This window comes from Thalassophryne amazonica, chromosome 8 (assembly GCF_902500255.1).
Source record: "Thalassophryne amazonica chromosome 8, fThaAma1.1, whole genome shotgun sequence".
NCBI classification, from domain to species: Eukaryota; Metazoa; Chordata; class Actinopteri; order Batrachoidiformes; family Batrachoididae; genus Thalassophryne; species Thalassophryne amazonica.
The window spans coordinates 92,613,337-92,635,558 of NC_047110.1; the positions used below are offsets into that span (position 1 = coordinate 92,613,337).

General features: G+C 44.8%; 1 protein-coding gene across 1 annotated transcript in view; it reads right to left on the reverse strand.

Annotated features, from left to right (window-relative positions):
- Positions 1-22,222, reverse strand: part of LOC117516100 (neural-cadherin-like) — a 540,129-nt gene that overhangs the window by 163,596 nt on the left and 354,311 nt on the right. The window contains exons 17-19 of the mRNA XM_034176992.1: positions 19,682-19,965; positions 17,069-18,677; positions 16,252-16,345 (exon numbers count right to left, since the gene is read on the reverse strand). Coding sequence (XP_034032883.1) covers positions 16,252-16,345; positions 17,069-18,677; positions 19,682-19,965 — 1,987 coding nt within the window. The remainder of the gene's footprint in view (positions 1-16,251; positions 16,346-17,068; positions 18,678-19,681; positions 19,966-22,222) is intronic.

Consider the following 22,222-nt stretch of genomic DNA (forward strand, 5'->3'; position numbering starts at 1 on the left):
AGCCTGCCCACACGTCACCTTTGTGATTTGACTGTAATTATATTCTGAGATTGTCTGCATTTTGTTGTGCACGTTTCACAACATTAAATTGTTACTTTTTGGCTCATGTATTGGCCATTCATTTGCGCCCCCTGTTGTGGGTCCGTGTCACTACACTTTCACAACAGTAGTCAGACGACGTCCCGGATCAAAGCAGCATTCAGTTTGGAAATGATCTGGTCATTTCAACCTGTCGATCGCCGCTCGGAGCGCAGCGCGCCCTCCGCCATTGTGCACCGTCTTTAAACCGGCTGTAACACTCCTTAATCTGTGTGATGCCCATAAAATCGTCCCTGAAAGCCATCTGAATTTTCAGAATGGTGTCCACCTGGCTGTCTCTCAAAGTTTCTGGAAAAATTTGATGCAGCGCTGCTCCAGCCGTTCAGACATTTTCCTCACACTGAAAATCCGACGAGGGGGGAGGACCAGTGGTTCACTCAAAGCCTGCTCACAGGCGAATGACGCAACCGACAGGCATGAAAAAACTCACGCATGCGTACGAAGGTTCAAGCTTGGCTCATGCAATCACACATGATTCAAATCCATAAGGTTATTACAAAAAATAAAAAGGTCGGATACTTTTCTAACAGACCTCGTATGCCTATAATACTTAATTTCAACACACTGCAAAAACTGTACCTCTCAAAATAAGCCAAATAATTTGATATCAAGCCAAATTGTCTTGTATTAAGCAAAAAAAAAATCTGCCAATTGGCCAAGAACTTGGTTAGAATTCTCAAAACTAGCAAAATGTCTAGACACTGAATAATCAAAATGCGCCTTAAAACGAGACAGAATTCTTAAGAATTGGACTCTTTCTTAAAATAAGGACAACAATCTTGTTCCTTTGCTTGGATGATTTGAAATTCATTGGCTTTCGATGTTACTGGTTAAATACTGCTTGATATTAGCTGAGAAAAACTTTTTAAGAACAAGTGAGATCCATTTTCCCAAACTAAGACATTTTTTCTTATGTAAAAACTTTTTCTATTTAGACAAAAATTAAGTAAAATTTTCTTTAATCACGTCTTTGTTTTTACTTTCTTAGATATCAATTTTTGCAGTGCAGCAAGTGGCATCTGAATTTAAGTCCATTTGGACTCCACGGTGATCATTTATCAAACTAATGGGAGAAAAAGTTCCAAATTCTGTTTTATAAACAAAATTTAGTATGTGTACAAGCACAAATCACTCAATAAATAAAAATAAATAAATCAGTATTTATCAACCAGGCACACATGGGCAGTGTTGCCAAAGTAACTTTGAAAAGTTACTTTATTAGTTACTTTTTTAGTTGCTTTATACAGTTACTTTACCCAGTTACTTCATAAGCAGCTTTATGCAATTACATTATTAGAAGCTGCTGACAACTTGCAACGAATAAATACGGTAATGTATTTAATAAGGTAACTAGTAATCTACAGTGGGGCAAATAAGTATTTGATCCACTGTGGATTTTTCATGGTTCCCCAACCTACAAAGAATGGAGAGGTCTGTAAGTTTTATCATATGTACACTTTAACTGTGAGAGACAGAATCTAAAAAATATTCTGAAAAATGACATTATTTGATTTTTAAAAATAATTAATTTGGATTTTATTGCACAAAATAAATATTTGATCACCTACCAACCAGCAAGAATTCTGGCTCTCACAGACCTGTTAGTTCTTCTTTAAGAAGCCCTCTTATTCTGCACTCTTTACCTGTATTAATTGCACCTGTTTGAACTTGTTACCTGTATAAAAGACACGTTCACACAATCAATCACACTCCAGTCACGCTCTTTGGTCTTGCCATCCACCACGGGCAAGACGAAAGAGCTGTCTAAGGACACCTGAGACAAAACTGTAGACCTGCACAAGGCTGGGATGGGCTACAGGACAACAGGCAAGCAGCTTGGTGAGAAGACAACAACTGTTGGTGTAATTATTAGAAAATGGAAGAAACACAAGGTGACTGTCAATCTTCCCCGGTTTTGGCCTCCATGCAAGATCTCATCTCGTGCGGTAAAGATGATTCTGAGAAAATCCAAAACAACACAGGAGGAAAATAATTACCTTTTAGACTGTTCCAAATATGTTCTCCACCTCATGCAGCGCAGGAAAAAGAAAGAAAAATTGGCAGCTGAAATAGTCCTATGTCTTTCCTGAAGTGATTAGACGTGTTTTCAAAAGCCAAACTCTGACAGAAAACGATTAATCCGCTACGAAATAAATATTTTATATACAGCATCCAATGCACAAAGAGGGTGGGATTGTCACGACGAAGTGCGCGAGCCAAAATAGCCTGTCCTGTCTTCGTAACTGCCAGGTACTCGGATAATGGGCTTCCTACAGCCTCATCCTCACCACTAACATGCCTCTAACATCCCCGTTTGTCCTCATAGTACCTTGTACACAAACTGCCCCATGCTGTTTTTGCTACATTTTGAACTTCATGAAATTAGCGCCACGCTCAGAGATGAGCCTTGTTAGCCAAATATTCTGCCTCTAAGAGCCACTATTCTCCCACGTTTGTTGAATAACTGGACTCGTACCAAAAAAGCATGCGACGTGACTCATTATTCATTGTTCATTATTCAGTGGGACCAGAGATTTACAATAGGTGGTGATGGACTGGTTACCTGCATGCGTGGTTACCATCTAGTGTGGCATCAGCGCATGCTCGCAGGCCTGATCTGATCTATGAGCAATTCCAAGTAGGGTTATAATGGTACACATAACCAAAAAATGTTGGTTTGAGCCTTTCGGTACAGTGTGCACGTGAAACAAACAAATACAGTGAATGTGCGTGTGGAAGTTTTTTCTGTGTGCAGAACTCAATTTGTAACTCCGTGATTCCCCTGAGCAGCTTTAGGAAAGGGCTGCATGCTGTTTTTTCAGCTCATGTGCAGAGCACAGCCTTTGCTGGCTGTGAACACTGTGGGTCCTCATTTAATAATTATGATGACGGGCAAAGACACATTTCTCAGATGAAAGTTATATGCTGGCATTGTTCAATTGTGGTCAGAAATGGAGCCAGATGAGTGCAGTGTAAACCCAGCACCCTGTGGCATTTAAGGACCCTCCAGTTAAAAATTCTGACTGGGTCAAAGCACAAACAAACACCATAGGTGTTTTTATATAGCAGTTGATATGCAACCATATTCTGTTGTTGAGAGCACGGGATTTAATTGCACGCTGAAAATACTTGAGTGCAGTTACAAACTTCCCACTACTTTATTTTATTGCTGTGTTTCTTGTTTCCACCTTTCCAAAACTATACCAAACCATGAACTCAAACCAACAGTACATATCGAACTGAGATTTTTGGGAACGGCTATACCTCAATGCCTCATATTGACAAATAAATATGGCTCTAGATGTTGAGAAAATATCTTCTCTGTAGACCCTTGGCAGTGGAATAACTTGCACACACCACTTGAAACACTGAGGCCCTTCCAGTTTTTGTTTTGTGAGTACCTTTACACATGACCCCACCAAAGCCTCAGACACTCCAACTCCATGTACTGCTTATTTTCAGCGGAGTTGTCATATGCTTACACTTGCATCTCATGATCTGCTCCAATCTTGTATCATATTATCCTTCCATCTAGCTAATGTGTAAATATAAAGTTTGTTTCTGTACTTGCAATATTGACTGTAAGTGACTCATTTCTTAAAAAGAGATCCCCCCATGGCATGTCATTAATTATTTGTCTGTTCTTCATGTGATACAAGTGTCATGAATGCAATGTATCCGGAACAGCGCTTCATTTTTTCCACATTTTGTTATGTTACAGCTTTATTCCAAAATGGATGAAATGCATTTTTCTCAAAATTCTACACACAATACCCCATAATGACATTGTGAAAAAAGTTTTTTTTTTGTTTTAGATTTTTGCAAATTTATTAAAAGTAAAAAACTAAGAAATCACATGTGCATAGGTATTCACATCTTTTGCCATGAAGCTCAAAACTGAGCTCAGGTGGATCCTGTTTCTACTGATTATCCTTGACATGTTTCTACAGCTTAATTGGAGTCCACCTGGGGTAAATCAGTTGACTGGACATGATTCGGAAAGGCACACACCTGTCTTACATATAAGGTCCCACAGTTGACAGTGCATGTCAGAGTAGAAACCAAGTATGGAGTCAAAGAATTATTTGTAGACCTCAGAGACAAGACTGTCTCAAGGCACAAATCTGGCAAAGGATACAGAAACATTTCTGCTGCTTTGAAGGTCCCAGTGAGCACAATGGCCTCCACCATCCCTAAATGGAAAATGTTCAGATCCATCCTGACTCTTCCAAGAGCTCGCCGCTTATCTAAACTGAGCAATCTGGGTAGAAGGGTGACCAAGAACCTCATGATCACTCTGTCAGAGCTCCAGCATTCCTCTGTGGAGAGAGCAGAACCTTCCAGGAGGACAACAATCTTTGCAGCAATCCACCAATCAGGCCTGCACGGTAGAGTGGCCAGACAGAAGCCACTCCTTAGTAAAAGGCACATGGCAGCACACCTGTAGTTTGCCAAAGGCACCTGAAGGACTCTCAGACTGAGGAACAAATTTTCTGATCTGATGAGACAAAGATTGAACTCTTTGACGTGAATACCAGGCATCATGTTTGGAGAAAACCAGGCGCCATCCCTACAGTAAAGCATGTGGTGACAGCATCATGCTGTGGGGATGTTTTTCAGTGGCAGGAACTGGGAGACTAGTCAGGATTGAGGGAAAGATGAATGTAGCAATGTACAGAGCCATCCTGGAAAAACCTGCTAAGAAGCACTCTTGACCTCAGAATGGCCAGGGGACCCTGCTTGCCCAGATGGAACCTACCCTGTGGGCTATGTTCTTGACTCCTGGGAGACATGGCGTGTCACATGCTTTGTGCCATTCTCTGTGGAGGACGTTGAGAATTTATTTATATTTGGTTTTATTGTAGGAGGGCTGGTACTTATTGGTTTATGTGCTGTCCTGACCTACCAGAGAATTGGCAAGACAGCTGCCACCAGAACCACGATCCCTCACCTGCCCGTCATGATTAATGAGTTGGGCAAGGCGATACATTCTCAGACTATGTTTTCACTGCTCAGCCATAAACATGGCAGGCTTATCAGCCTCCAAAGGACAAAATGCCCCGTTGTTTTCCTCCAGAAGAATTTCTACGGCCATGGTGAACCATTTGGCTGCCTTCTTTCTTATCTTCTCCAACTCCAGCACATACGGACAGAAACTGACTCATTTTCCACTCACATACGGACAGAGACTGAAAGCATACTCCCACCTCTCCCCTACCCCATCCTGTCCTCATCCCACAGCCCACCCCGGCCTCTGCTCATGCCACTCCCTTCCCCCTCCGGGGTGCTGTGTCGTTTTAGCTGCTGTAGCTCCCCGTTCTCCCCCAAGCTGGCGGTGGCGTGACCATATGTTGCTGCAGCCCCCCACACTCACATCGCCTCAATTCGGAAAACAGACTGTTTAAAAGTTTAGTGCACATAAACAATGTCAAATGTATATGTGTTGTCTTTAATTCTGATGTGTGCCATTATTACGGTAAACGAGTAATAATTATGGATTAATTGCTGTATCTTGTCTGTGGTAATTGGAGTGTGGACGTAATCTCATTGTTGTTGCACTCGTGTAATGACAATGACAATAAATGTCATCCATCCATCCATCCAATGTGCAAAAGGTATGAATACATACATGTGATTTCTTAGTTTTTCATTTTTAATAAATCTGCGAACAATTCAAAAAGACCTTTTTCATGTTGTCATTATGGGGTGTTGTGTGTAGAATTTTGAGGTAAAAAAATTATTTCCTCCATTTTGGAATAAGGCTGTAACATAACAAAATGTGGAAAAAGTGAAGCGCTGTGAATACTTTTTAGATGGAATGTATATTTCAAAGCCTGATAAGAGTTTTCTGTGATTTTGGGGTTGTAAAACTAAACACAGAACTGTCATATACGAGGGCTGTCAATAAAGTAACGGTCCTTTTATTTTTTCAAAAACTATATGGATTTCATTCATATGTTTTTACGTCAGACATGCTTGAACCCTCGTGCGCATGCGTGAGTTTTTCCACGCCTGTCGGTGACGTCATTCGCCTGTGAGCACTCCTTGTGGGAGGAGTCATCCAGCCCCTCGTCGGAATTCCTTTGTCTGAGAAGTTGCTGAGAGACTGGCGCGTTGTTTGATCAAAATTTTTTCTAAACCTGTGAGACACATCGAAGTGGACACGGTTCGAAAAATTAAGCTGGTTTTCAGTGAAAATTTTAACGGCTGATGAGAGATTTTGAGGTGATACTGTCGCTTTAAGGACTTTTCACGGTGCGAGACGTCGCGCAGCGCATTCAGGCAGCGTCATCAGCCTGTTCAAGCTGAAAACCTCCACATTTCAGGCTCTATTGATCCAGGACGTCGTGAGAGAACAGAGAAGTTTCAGAAGAAGTCGGTTTCAGCATTTTATCCGGATATTCCACTGTTAAAGGAGATTTTTTTAATGAAAGACGTGCGGACGGATCCGCGCGTCGGGACACAGCCGACGCGGTGCGGCGGCACAGGAAAAACACCTCCGTGTTGATAACCATTTGTAAAATCCAGGCGGCTTTTGATGGCTTTCAGTGGAGTGAGTATATGAGAAATTGTTTAACAGGCAGGACATGTTCCAACTTGTCCTTAAGGCTTTCAACAGAGGTGTTTTTCCTGTGGCGGAGCGTCGCTGCGGCTGCGTCCCGACGCGCAGACCCGTCCGCACGTCTTTCATTAAAAAAAATCTCCTTTAACAGTGGAATATCCGGATAAAATGCTGAAACCGACTTCTTCTGAAACTTCTCTGTTCTCTCACGACGTCCTGGATCAATAGAGCCTGAAATGTGGAGGTTTTCAGCTTGAACAGGCTGATGACGCCGCCTGAGAGCGCTGCGCGACGTCTCGCACCGTGAAAAGTCCTTAAAGCGACAGTCTCACCTCAAAATCTCTCATCAGACGTTAAAATTTTCACTGAAAACCAGCTTAATTTTTCGAACCGTGTCCACTTCGATGTGTCTCACGGGTTTAGAAAAAATTTTGATCAAACAACGCGCCAGTCTCTCAGCAACTTCTCAGACAAAGGAATTCCGACGAGGGGCTGGACGACTCCTCCCACAAGGAGTGCTCACAGGCGAATGACGTCACCGACAGGCGTGAAAAAACTCACGCATGCGCACGAGGGTTCAAGCATGTCTGACGTAAAAACATATGAATGAAATCCATATAGTTTTTGAAAAAAATAAAAAGGACCGCTACTTTATTGACAGCCCTCGTATAAAAAAAAAAGCAATTCCAGCAATCATCTCACTGCAGTGCTGTAGGCAAAACATTTTTGAATTTGGAAAGACTACACATTGGTATATTTTGAAGCATTACCTAGATTTCATGCACTTTAAGATATTGTTCAGTCTGGCAGCTAAGGTACATTATTCAGTTAACTGAATGGTCACTCGGTTTGATCCCTGGTTGCTGTTCAGCAGGGGCATCGCCCAAATTATTCATGTTTACTTGATACAAAATCAGGTCTTTTCTCATCTTTACAACGTATGCATGTACGAGAAGTGACTGAGAAGTTTTGAGCCTGACCCAGAAACAGCAGGGTGTGGTTCTTAATTTTTTGTATTCTGAGCAACTAACATTTTCCAACATTGCACACAGTGAGTCAAAACTTCACACATTCTTGAGAAACATTGGTTCAGGCTCAAAACTTCTCAATCACCCCTTGTAGCTGCTGCATGTGGTTAAAGGTTTAATATATTCCCATGAACAGTGAAGGAATTTCACGCCATTTTCTCTTTGAGAACAATGGTACATCCATTTTATCGGCTGCCACACCAAAAATGAGTCTGCTCAACCCACAGAAACACTTCAATGTAGCCCAGGAAAACTGCACACTTGGCAACACTACTATACAAGTACACTCATGTACAGACACACAGAATGTGCTTGTTTAGCTTGTATTTTGGTTTAAACTATGCTGCTTTGAAATTTTGTATTTGAAAAACATCCATTCTTTTTCTGATTGTTATGTGGGCCGCCCGAAGAGGAGGTACTGCTGGCCAACGCCAGAGGGCGCCCTGCCTGTAGTCGGGTTTCAGGCACCAGAGGGCGCAGTCACCACCCAGGAGCCAGGACTACCAGCTGTCAGAAATCATTTCATCATCATCCCATCCCATATAAGACTGGAGGAGACACCACATCTCTGCCGAGATATCAGTTTACCACTCAGGTAAACTCTCAGCCGTTTGACTGTGCCGTACGCACGTGATCTTTTTCTGAGTGTTTGCAGGAGATCCTGGTGACTGCTTTCAGCTGGTGCTGAGTTTTGTGGTCCGTGTAGGAGTGACGTTCTTCAAAACGGATTAGTAGCTCTCAGGCTCTGCACTACTGTGTTTTAGTGTCGGAGGTGCAGATTCTCCCACAAAAGGAACTGAACTGAATTGCTGATTGTTCTGCTGGGTGTGCACACACCCACCATTAACCTGTCTTCTGTTCCTGCCAGCAGTACCGGATCTGACAGCTGAAGTAGAGGCCACCTGGGGACTCAGGACTTGGCGGCTTCGGTTTGCTGCAGGTCTTCGTTGGCGGCGGAACCTTGTGGGCCCCGGCTCTTCTCTGGATAGGCGTCTCCTACCCTTGGACCCGCCCACACGTCACCTGTTGACATTTGTAATTGACTGTCTAAAAATAGTATTCAACCTGTTGTGCACATTTGCCACAATAAATTGTATTTATTTGACTACCCATTGACCGTTCATTTGCGCCCCCTTTTGTGGTTCCGTGTCATTACACTTCCCCAACAGGATATCTCGGCCAACGTCATGGATCCCGAGGGGCATCAACCACCAGTTGAACAGCCAATGGAAGAGCAGGGTGGCTTATGTAATTAATTTGCTTCGAGGCGAGGCACGCGCCTGGGCTACGGCGCTCTGGGAGCAGAATTCACGGCTCCTTACCTCTTATACTGGGTTTGTGAGGGAGTTCAGAACAGTCTTTGATCACCCAAACAGAGGCGAGACTGTTTCTACGACGCTGCTGTCAATGAGACAGGGGTGTCGGAGTGCAGCTGGGTATGCGGTCGACTTCCGCATAGCGGGTGCGAGGTCCGGCTGGAATACCGCTGCACTCCGCGCCGCCTTCGTAAACGGACTGTCGTCAGTCCTGAAGGAGCATCTGGTGGCTAAGGATGAGCCGGGCTTATAGATCTGGTTATATGGTTAGACAACTGATTGGAAGAACGTCGACGGGAGCGAGACGAAGGACGTGGTCGGGCACGCGCCGCCCCTCTCCCTTCCCGTTCCGAAGCAGCCCCGCCTTCCCCACGCTCCAGAGCCTGAGTGCTCCGTGTGACAACAGCTCCCCCTGCTGACGAAGCTATGGACACGAGCAGGGCCAAAATAAAATTAGAAAACAGACAGAGGAGGCTGGCCCGTGGAGAGTGCTTTTTCTGCGGCTCTAACGAGCATCTGCAGAAACAATGCCCCAAGTGGTCAAACACCAACGCTCACCCTTAGAAACTGGGCTAAGGATGGGCCATAACATACACGCGAGTACTGCACGAAAATCCGCACGAATCCCAGTTGTGATCCTCTGTGGGGATTTAACCCTTCAAGCCCCAGCACTGATTGACACGGGGTCGGAAGGGAATCTGCTTGATAACAGATGGGCTACAGAAGTAGGGCTCCCTCTAGTGGCTCTTCCTTCACCAGTGAGGGTACGGGCACTAGATGGCACCCTTCTTCCATTAATCACACACCAGACACAACCCTTAACACTGATTGTGTCTGGGAATCACAGGGAGGAGATTATGTTTTTTGTGACACCTTCTACCTCCAGAGTAAGTTTGGGCTATCCATGGATTAGTAAGGACAATCCCCGGATCGATTGGCCGTCTGGGGTTGTGGCTCAATGGAGCGAAACCTGCCACCGGGAGTGTTTACGATCCTCGGTTCCACCCGGTGTGATTGCTAAAGAGGAGGTTCGAGTCCCCCCCAATCTCACGATGGTGCCTGTTGAGTACCATGATTTTGCTGACGTTTTCAGCAAAGATCTGGCACTCACTCTACCCCGCATCGACCGTACGATTGTGCCATTGATTTAATCCTGGGTGCTGAGTATCCGTCCAGTTAAACTGTACAACCTCTCACGCCCCGAGCGAGAATCAATGGAGACCTACATCTGGGACTCATTAGCTGCCGGGTTGATCTGGAACTCCACCTCCCCAATATGGGTGCAGGTTTCTTTTTTGTGGGCAAGAAGGACGGCGGACTCTGTCCCATGCATTGATTACAGAGGGCTGAACGAGATCACGGTTCGCAACCGATACCCATTGCCCCTGTTTGGATTCAGTGTTCACGCCCCTGCCTGGAGCCAAATATTCACTAAATTAGATCTTAGGAATGCGTATCACCTGGTTCAGTTCCAGAAGGGAGACAAATGGAAGACGGCATTTAACACCCCCTTAGATCACTTTGAGTACCTGGTCATGCCGTTCAGCCTCACTAATGCCCCCACGACGTTCCAAGCATTAGTAAATGACGTCTTGCGGGACTTCCTGCATCGGTTCGTCTTCGTATACCTAGACGATATCCTCATCTTCTCCCTGGATCCTGAGACCCATGTTAGGCATGTACGTCAGGTCCTGCAGCGGTTGTTGGAGAACCGGCTGTTTGTGAAGGGCGAGAAGTGCGAGTTCCACCGTACTTCTTTGTCCTTCCTGGGGTTCATAATCTCCTCCAACTCCATTGCCCCTGATCCGGCCAAGGTAGCGGCGGTGAGAGATTGGCCCCAACCGGCAAGCCGTAGGAAGTTGCAACAGTTCCTCGGCTTCGCTAATTTCTATCGGCAGTTTATCAAGGGCTATAGTCAGGTTGTTGGTCCCCTTACAGCCCTGACCTCCCCAAAAGTTCCCTTCACCTGGTCGGATCGGTGCGAAGCCGCGTTTAGGGAGTTGAAACGCCGGTTCTCTACTGCGCCAGTTATGGTGCAGCCTGATCCTAGCCTCCAGCTTGTTGTGGAAGTAGATGCCTCTGACTCAGGGATAGGAGCTGTGCTGTCCCAGAGCGGGGAGTCCGATAACGTACTCCACCCCTGTGCCTATTTCTCCCACAAGTTGACCCCAGCAGAGCGGAATTATGACGTCGGCAATCGGGAGCTCCTGGCGGTGAAGGAGGCCCTGGAGGAGTGGAGACACTTGTTGGAGGGAGCTGTGGTTCCATTCACGGTCTTCACCGACCATCAGAACCTGGAGTATATCCAGACCGCTAAGCGTCTGAACCCCAGGCAAGCCCGTTGGGTCTCTTTTTTTTTGGCCGTTTGACTTTAGGATCACCTATCGCCCCGGGACTAAGAACCAGCGGTTGGACGCACTGTCCCAGGTGCATGAAGAGGAAGTCAGAGCGGAGTTGTCGGATCCCCCAGAAAACATCATCCGGAGTCCACTATCGTCGCCACACTGACGTGGGACGTGAGAGAACATCGTCAGGGAGGCCTTGATGCATCACCCGGAGCCGGCGGGGGACACCTAACCGTTTGTACGTCCTACCAGATGCTAGGACTGCAGTTTTGGACTTCTGCCATGTTCCAGGCTCACCTGCCATCCAGGGGGTGCGGAGGACCGTGGCAGTTGTTCGGCAGCGGTTCCTGGTGGGCGTCTTTGGAAGCCGATGTCCGGGAGTATGTCCGGGCCTGTACCACCTGTGCCAGGGCAAGGCAGTCCACCAACCGGAGAAGGGACTCCTCCAGCCGCTGCCTGTGCCTCATTGCCCCTGGTCCCATTATCGGCCTGGACTTCGTCATGGGTCTCCCTGCGTCCAGGGTATGACAACCATCCTGAAGATAGTGGACCGGTTCTCCAAGGCGGCCAACTTCGTGGCCCTCCGAAGCTCCCGTCGGCCCAGGAGACTGCAGACCTCCTGGTCCACCATGTCATATGTCTGCATGGTATCCCTACGAACATCGTCTCGGATCATGGTCCTCAGTTCTCCTCCCAGGTCTGGAGGAGTTTCTGCAGGGAACTGGGGCCACCGTGAGCCTTTCGTCCGGGTACCACCACAGACCAACGGACAAGCTGAGCGGGCTAATCAAGAGCTCCGCGCACCCGATGGCCTGGAGTCAACATCTGGCCTGGATCGGTATGCTCATAACAGTCAAGTTTCATCAGCAACTGGCCTCTCCCCATTTGAAGCGTGTTTGGGTACCAGTCCCCCATTGTTTCCGGCTGTGGAGGGAGAGGTCGGGGTTCCCTCGGTCCAGGCCCACCTCAGGAGGTGCCGTCGGGTGTGGCGTACAGCCCGCTCTGCCTGCTGAAAGCCCGGACCAGGGCGAAGAGCCAGGGCGCAGACCGCCGACGTGACCCGGCCCCGGAATATCAGCCCGGGCAGGAGGTCTGGCTGTCACAAAGAACATTCCTCTCAAACACGGAGTCCGCAAAAGTGATGGACGATATATCGGACCATTTCGGATCACCAAAATCAACAGTCCAGCCAACGTGAAGCTGAAAACTCCCGGCTTCACTGGCGGATCCATCCTGTTTTCATGTCTCCTAGATCAAACCATACCACACCTTGGACCTTTTGCACCCCCGGACCTGCCCGCATCATCGACGGCGAGCCTGCGTGGACTGTCCGCAGGCTCCTGGATGTTCGCCGGAGGGGTCGGGGTTCTCCATATCTGTGGACTGGGAGGGTTATGGACCTGAAGAATGCTCCTGGGTGAAGAGGAGCTTCATCCTGGACCCGGCCCTCCTGGCCGAGTTCTACCAGCGACACCCGACAAGCCAGGTCGGGCACCAGGAGGCGCCCGTTGAGGGGGAGTCCCTGTTATGTGGGCCACCCGAAGAGGAGGTACTGCTGGCCAACGCCAGAGGGCCGCCCTGCCTGTAGTCGGGTTTCAGGCACCAGAGGGCGCAGTTCACCACCCAGGGCCAGGACTACCAGCTGTCAGAATCATTTCATCTTCATCCCATCCATATAAGACTGGAGGAGACAACCACATCTCTGCCGAGATATCAGTTTACCACTCAGGTAACTCTCAGCCGTTTGACTGTGCCGTACGCACGTGATCTTTTTCTGAGTGTTTGCAGGAGATCCTGGTCAACTGCTTTCAGCTGGTGCTGAGTTTTGTGGTCCGTGTAGGAGTGACGTTCTTCACCCCTCACGCCAAAACAGATAAGTAGCTCTCAGGCTCTGCACTACTGTGTTTTTGTGTCGGAGGTGGAGATTCTCCCACAAAAGGAACTGAACTGAATTGCTGATTGTTCTGCTGGGTGTGCACACACCCACCATTAACCTGTCTTCTGTTCCTGCCAGCAGTACCGGATCTGACAGCTGAAGTAGAGGCCACCTGGGGACTCGGGACTTGGCGGCTTCGGTTTGCTGCAGGTCTTCGTTGGCGGCGGAACCTTGTGGGCCCCGGCTCTTCTCTGGATAGGCGTCTCCTACCCTCGGACCTACCCACACGTCACCTGTTGACATTTGTAATTGACTGTCTAAAAATAGTATTCGACCTGTTGTGCACATTTGCCACAATAAATTGTATTTATTTGACTACCCATTGACCGTTCATTTGCGCCCGCTGTTGTGGGTCAGTGTCATTACACTTCCCCAACACTGATGTTATCAATCTAAATTAATCCAGTGCAAAAAAACATTATGTTGTTGCTCAAAGTGAGATTTTACTGAGGTACCGCAGTACTTCAGTTTCAATTTGTCCTAAGATATTACCAATCAAAACTACACAGCTTTAAAGTACACTGACTCCATGGAAAATGGAATATGGAAAATGAAAATTAAAAAACAAAACACAAACAGTGATTCTTCCATTTACTTTGAATTGTGTTTCAATGCAGACAGTATGAACCAAAGACATTTAATTTGTGTGGTCAACTTAATGTCACTTGTTAATATACATCTGTTCCTGCATTTAGGGTCTGCAAAACATTACAAAAAAGCTGGGATGGGGATAATTTAGGGCTGGTAATGAGGTAAAGATGGGGAGAGGATCTCCATTTTGTCAACAAATGCACGAGAAAACTATTGAATTGTTTAAAAACAATACTCCTCAATGACAGATTAGAAGGGATTTGCATATTTTTCCCTCTACAGTACAATCAATCAATTAATCAACATTTATTTATAAAGCGCTTTACAGCACCGACTGGTGTCCAAAGTGCTTAACATTAAAAACACAAATTTACAAAAATAAAACACATATAAAATAAAATTTTAAAACAACACATAAAAAAGAACATAAAAATAACAGAACATGTCACCTCCCCACTAAGTGTTAAAAGCCAGTTTAAATAAATAAGTCTTTAACTTAGATTTAAAAAGTGCTAGGTCAGGAATAGTACGTAACTCAAGAGGTAGCTCATTCCACAGTCTCGGGCCAGCTACCGCGAAAGCATGATCACCCCAGCGTTTATATCTTGACCTTAGAACATCTAAGTAAAGCTGGCCAGACGCCCTTAATGTCCTACTGTAGGTGCGCAAAGTTAAAATTTCAGACAAGTAGGGAGGTGCAAGGCCATAAATATCTTTAAAAACAAACATTAAAATTTTAAAATCAATTCTAAAACGAACTGGAAGCCAGTGGAGTGAGTACAGGATGGGCGTAAGACGAGCAGCAGCATTCTGCACCAACTGGACACGTGCAAGAGACGATTGATTAATGCCCGAATAAAGTGCATTACAATAATCAAGTCTGGAGCTGATGAAAGCATGAATGGCTGTCTCAAGATCACGTCTACTGAGAAAGTGCTTTATTTTAGCCAAAAGGCGAAGTTGGAAAAAACTAGCTCACTCCCAAATTCTTGACAGCTGGTTTTACATAGTTAGCCAAAGCACCAAAATTTGGTGTTACCACATTTGGTATGCCAGTGCGCTCAAACACCATGATCTCAGTTTTACCATCATTCAGGTAAAGGAAGTTTTGGGACAGCCACTGCTTTACATCACGAATACAATTAAATAATGATGACAAAGCATCACTTCCATTAGTACACGCTATCATGAAACAATAAAAGGAATCTGGTGGAATTCCAGTGCGTAAAAGGCAAGGATGCGACCCTATGAACACCCATGATCTTTGTTTCCTCAGACAGCAATGCAGCAAGAGCTGTCATTCATCAATAGCTGATATAACCAAACGGGCAATGGATGACTTTGGGAAATAAACCTTTGTCAGTTCACAATTGCCTTTTTAAACATCGCAGTGCAAAAAAGAAGCCTTATATTAACCAGAAGTGTTGTTGACTTCTCTGGGCTCGAAGGCATCTCTGTTGGACCATCACACTGTGGAAGTGTGTATTGTGGTCACATGAATCAGTGTTCTGATCTTTTAAGGAAGAAATGGACACTGTGTGCTCTGAAGCAAAGATGAAAAGGATCAGCAAGTCCAAAACCCAAAGTCTGTCATGGTATGTGGTTGTATAATGGTAGTTTAAATGTCTGTGATTGCAGTATTAATACAGAAAAGTACACTGAGATTTTAGAGCAACATAAGCTGCCTTCAAGACAACATCTTTTCCAGGGTCGCCCATGCATTTTTCAACAAGATGATGCAAAACCATATTCTGCACACATTAAAAAGGAATGGCTGCACAAGAACAGTTAATGGGCACTGGACTGGCCTGCATGTGGTCCTGACCTGAAAAGAAAAGTGCAAGAATGACATCCCCGTATATTTGCATATTTTAAGATGTGTTTCACTTCTGTAATGTTTCATTGCTTGGTATCCACATTACAGGGTTCTCCCAAGGAGTTTTTCACAGCATAGGGGGGAATTTAGCGGGGCATTGCAATTCAATGAGCGTTGCAGGCACGAGTGTTGTAGGAGGGTCCGGGGGCATCTCCCCCAGAAGATTCTGAAATTTATAACCCTTTGAAACACCTGCATTCTGAGGGCCACTTTGTATTGCTAACTGGTATGCTGAATAAAATGCAACATGTCCTTTAAAAAAGGACCCCCCCACCCCCGCAACAAAAACTCCCTATGCTGGTTAAGTCACAGTGTAGGGGTTCCAAATCACATTCATGTTTCTCAGTCAGTAAATTGATTTTTTTTTCTTTGCACTTCGGCTTCCAACGTATAGAAAATGTGAAAATTTGCACTAATATGAACACAGTTTTAAAACAGGTTTACGTTGTGTTTTGGGTGATCACAAATCTAACTCCCAGCCTTGTATCACTCTCTTACTTTGCTGCACTTGTTTCCAAAGTGTAGGTCTTGTTGTCCCAGTCATCGGGATCTGGGGCATACACCTTCCCCAGCGATGCATTCACCATCCTTCCTGTTCAAGGTAAACACACACACACACACATTGATTCGACCTGGACACGATTTGCTGATGCCAACACTTATCTTTTTGTCCCCTCTCTTCTCCTTATCTTGCATTCTTGTGTTCTGTTCTACTTATTATGTTCATAACTGTGGAGCCCCACTGCTGGAATGAATAGGCTCTCAGTGCTCCACTTGAGAGAGTGTAGAGCTTAAGGAAGCCAGGCTGTCTTGGTATGGATTATGTTATTATTGACCTACAGTGTCAGAGCACTGCAGCTGGGTAAACAATGGCAGTCTGCATGAGTCACAGCGTTCCTGTTTTCCACAATTATCAAAACTGCCATGTAGCTCAGTATGAAATCAAAATGCAAACAAGCCCACATCCTTCCCTCCTTAACGCCAGAGCAAAGAAAAAAAAAAAAAACCCTACAGAATGGCTGATGGCCCTTATCATAATATGATGTTCAGATGAGCTTTAGGCATCAGGTTAAGAAGGGAAGACTGTACTGAGGGCTCGGGAAAAGATTTGACAGTTTCATTCCCATAACAAAACACTGACAGAATGCGAGAGGAAGAGAGAGGGAATATTAAATCTTGTCTGTGCTGTGCAGGTATAGGAGAGGAATTTTTTTCCCTCTGTTAAACTCCCCCTCCCCACTCAAGTTCTCCCTGCAGTGAAACAATCTGTAGGGAGAGTAAAAGCCAAAGAGAATGATATGAGTGACCAACTCACCCTTGTGGCTATGCACGTAAACATCCTTCTCCCCTGCCTGATGGGCGTTATCATTCTGGTCGCCAATGGTGATGGTGAGTGTGCTTGTGGCTGTCATTGGTGGATGGCCACTGTCAATCATGATCAGAGGCAAGTGGAACTCTTTCTGCCTCTCTCTGTCAAATCTCCGCAGGGCAGTGAGCGTGGCAGAGCCATTTCCGTGATCCTGTAGATGGAAATCAACAGAGTATACTGAGGGAAGAGACAGGAAGAAAGGAGGCCCGTGCTCTGGGGAGTCTCTGTCCACCACGTGGAGCAGAGTGGAGCTTTGGTTCAGCCACACCACTTGAGGTGCGGGACTGTTCTCCCACAGCATCGGGAAGTAGTCTGTCTCCAGCTCTGGCCCGTTGTCATTCCTGTCGAGCAGTGTGAACTGGACTGTAACGCTGCCAGTCAGTGGCGGGGCACCCTGGTCTGTCGCCATGACCACAAGGTCATAACCTGCTGCCGTCTCCCTATCCAGCAGCTTGGCAACTGCAACCACACCAGCGTGGTTGACCGTGAAGTGTCTGTGGGGGTCAGACTCAGGTTGAATGCTGTACAGAATGTCTCCATTCAGGCCTGAGTCAGAGTCAGTGGCCACGACCTGAGTGATGCTGCTTCCTACGGGTATGTCCTCAGGCAGAGGCGGCAGCAGTTGGGAGCTCGGTGTAAATACAGGAGCATTATCATTCTCATCTTCCACTAAAACCAGACAGTGGATGAGACTGGAGAAGTCTGAGTCCTCCACCTTAACAGTAAGGTTAAACCGCTGCTCCCCTGCCTTCTCAAAGTCCAGCTTCTTCTTCAGTCTCAGAGTGCCTGTCTGCTCCATCCTGTGGCTGACCACGTAGAATCTTTGCTCTGCATCCCCTGAAACCAAACTGAAAACTAGCTGTCCGTATGTGCCGGTGTCAGCATCAACAGCACTCAGCTCCAGAATGGGAGCATCCACGTTAGTGCTTTCAGGTACACGGACTCCACACCAGTCCTCTCGAAACCTCGGGATGTGGTCGTTGACATCTGTTACCATTACAGTGATGGTTGCTGTGCCAGTCATGCCGCCACCGTCCCGAGCTTCTACTACTAAGTGATGGCTTTCAGTCAACTCCCGGTCCAGCCCCTCAGCAGCCACAGATACAGTCCCAGTGCTGGAGTCGACCGTGAAAAGTTCCACGCTGTTTTCATCGCGGGCATTCTCAATAATCCGGTATGTGAGAATTGCGTTCTGCCCTACCGCTGCGTCATCGAGGTCAACTGCTGTCATTTCCACAACAAACGTTCCGGGAGGTGAGTTCTCTGCCACACTGCTGTGGCAATTATCAGGTGCACACGAGAATGTGGGTGCATTGTCATTGATGTCCCACACATTGATAATAACATCAGTGAAACCAGTAAGTCCCTCGCCTTCCTCATCTGTTGCCATAACAACAAAGCGCCACACAGCACGATCTTCTCGGTCCAGAGTGCGTTGAGAATACATCTCCCCTGTGATGTCGTTGATCATGAAGTGTGACTCTGCCCCTTGGCCATGAATGGAGTACCGTATGGCTCCCTGATCCGCATCTTTGTCAGGGTCGGTAGCTGTCACCTGGAGATAAAACAGACTTTTTAATAAAACAGACCTCTTTGTCATCCACAAATTATACGCTCCTTTGATCTGCTTAGTTGTGAATAAAGATTCCTTCATCTTTAGATTTTGTTTTTAACCTATTTAAACATATTTAACTGGTTATCATAACCAATAACATTTAAAGAAATGAGATCTGATTAGACTCATTTCTTCCATGTAGCCTCAAGACTCGGTCTGATGAAGCGATGGACTTGGTGCTGAATTTAACTATGAAGTAGTCCTCCTGTACAGGAAACTAGTAAACACTATGGCAAACGTGACCACAGTCACCTTGACCTTCACCCAAAAGACCTGACCTCCCCAGGGGGATTCTGGAATCTACAAAAGTGAGTGCAACATTTGGGCAAAATCAGGTTTAAAGTCAAATTGCTTGACTTTGACCTTTGCCAAACTGATTTCTTTACGGTATTCATTGATGGATCACGTTGGTCACAAGAACCAGGTACAAGTAAGCCAAAAACAGGCAGATATAACCTTGGCCCCAGTGAGTGACCTTTGGTAAATTTGACCTTGCTGGGTAATTCTGGAACCCACCTTCCATATGTGTGCCATATTGGAGTGAATAAATTATATACTGCCCTTCAAATGGTCAGTTATTGGGATCATGGTCATTGGGTTTCAATGACCATGATCCCAGTGATTGACCATTTTTACATTTGATCTCACTTGGGCAATTCCACAATCCACCTGCATGTGTGTGTCAAATTTGGAGTGATATAAAATATAAAACTTTTGATGTTTGACCCCAGCAACTTTGACCTTTTTCAAAACAAGCCCTGTAAGGGCAACTTTGGAGTTGAAAGTCACCACATATAACATTTGGTGGTAATTGGCCAAAGAACCAGGTAGGAACAGGGGGAAAAAACAGATGGACTGTTTCTGAAATTATACTATGATTTCCTCACAAGATACAATTTAATTTTGTTTGAAGTACAGTGCACAGTAATCTGCAAGCCATTTACCTGCAGAACAAACACAGGTGACCCATCAAGCTCCTCTGTGACTGATCCGTAGTACTCATTCATGGAGAACACTGGAGCCTCGTCATTCTTATTGACCACATTAACCACCACAGCTGCATAGTCCTCCCACTTCCCATCGGATGCCAGCACGAGTAGTTTGTATCTCTTCTGCTTCTCATAGTCCAGGGGCTGTGCAATGAAGATTGCCCCCACCTCGGGCTCAATATCAAAAACGCCACCTTTGTTGCCCGATGTTATCTGGTAGCGCAGCTTAGCATTAGCTCCTGTGACAGGAAAGCAAGATTTATGTTTGAATATGTGACATTAGATTTTTAATTAAGAATAAAAGATGGATGCTTAGTTATATATATATATATAGTTACTGAAATTGAATCAGCAACAGACCTCTAGATAACAGGTGACATGCTGCAACATCAACAGTTACACAGATTTAGTGAAAATGGATTTCAACTATTTTAACTTCTCTGTACACTTTAGTTTAAAAAATACAGAAAACTATACCATGAATCTGAAAAATGCACTTAAAAAGCTTCTCATAACTATTTAAACAGCAAAAATCAAGAAAGTCCTCCTAGCCTGATCCATAAAGTTGCTTTCTAAACCCTTGATATGGAGGTTTTGATACATCCCATAAGTACCCAAAAATGTCAACAACGTGGATTCTGATAGGGCAGTTGAAAACATCTTTTCTTCTCCAGTGATTATGGGCAATAAAAAGCAAAATACTGGTAGTGATTGATGTGCAAGGATATACCATAAGATGGCTTTCCTGAAATGATTGTTCTGATGTCTCGGGATAAACAACAAAAAAGTGTAGTTCAGTGTACCAAACATGTTAACCCTGAAAACTGAAAACCATGCACAGAAGGTCTAGGACAAAAATTACCAACATTTAAGAATAAACATGTCCTTATGAGAAGCTAGTGGACTATGAGTGGTAGTGGTATATGTACCGTTAGCTGGAAATCCTTTCAGGCCATAGGTCCATTTCCATGGCCAGACCTCAACCTGCTTCCTAGATGTCATGAAGGTCATAGTGTCTCCATTGCAATGAAGACCCACTGGGCTCGTGCTGCTATGTTTGCAGTGAGGTAATAATTCTGCAACAATTTTGGCAGCTGTGCTGGTTGTTCTGCTCTTACTCTTGTTTTGCTACCCTGACTTGCCAGTTCTTGCTTTTTGTCATCTTCTCCCATGCGAGTTAATATCACTGTCAAGCCTTGCTGTGTGGTACTTCAGGGCCGGCAGAACTACAACTCCAAATCACAAAAGGTTGGGAAGGTATGAAAATACAAATAAAAAAACCCTGCAGTGATACTTTTAATTTATCTTCTATTTCATTGCAGACAATATGAAACCAAAATATTTTAAGATATCTGTGGCCAACTTCATTTCATTTGTTAATATATACTACTCACATTTATTAAAGGGGCAGGTACAAATTTTAGGTTATGTTATGTAACTGCAAGTCAGTAGACTTAATTGTCTATAAAATGGGTTTTATTTGACACTTATGAGTATTCTTGAGTGGTTTGACAGATTTTCTCATAATTAAAATTCACAAAGCTGGAGCACCGCACTTGTAGAGCTCAAACTTCCACCAACACTAGTTTCCAATTCCACAAAATTTTACCTTGGAAAAAAATTGTAGGTCAAAATCCTGGTAGAAGTGGTTTTTGTAAGCTAAATTAGATGTGATTAAATGTCAGGAGTATGTTTTGTTCATGTACTTGAAGTTTTTTGTGGTGTTGTCAGTTTTTTTTTTCAACTTTTTGGGTTTCTGAATTGTTTTTCAGATCATTTTCACAGAACATTGGTTGTTTCTGCTATGCACAATTTGTCATTGCTTTTTTGGCACTTGGTTTCTGACCACAGTCGCGATCAGATCTAGATCAAACTTTGTCAGGCGATAGTGAGTGCCAGTCTGTACCTCATTTTCAAATATGAGAGTTTGATTAAGATATAATGTAAAATATACATTAAATGGGGTTTTCTATGTTAAATTTAAATGGCCACAAAATCTGTAAATTTGATCAGATCCAGATCATACTTTTTCAGTCGATAAAGGATACCATTCTACGTAACACTTTCACATATGAAAGAAATTTGATCTTTTTTGACAAAGGTATTCATTTTTGAAAATTAATTCAATGTTAAAGATAGGGATTTTTCCAATATCCAATATTCCAAGATTTTTTCTGGCTTTGACCTTTGATCTATGACCTTGAAAACTGAATCAGATCTTGCCCACCAGGATATGAATCTTCAGTAAAAATTTCATAACCATATATGAAAAATTGTGGGCTCTGTGTTGTTGACAAACAAACAAACAGGGATGAAAACATAACCTCCTCCAACTTTTTTGTAGAGGTAATAACACATATCAATAAAGTCTTAAAATTACCCCATAACGAAACAGCACAGTATCCCAACAAAACATTTATTAAAGCAAATGTAAACATTGATCAGTAATATGTTTGGCCCCCTCTAGCATGCACAAACACCTGGCATTGAGTTGGC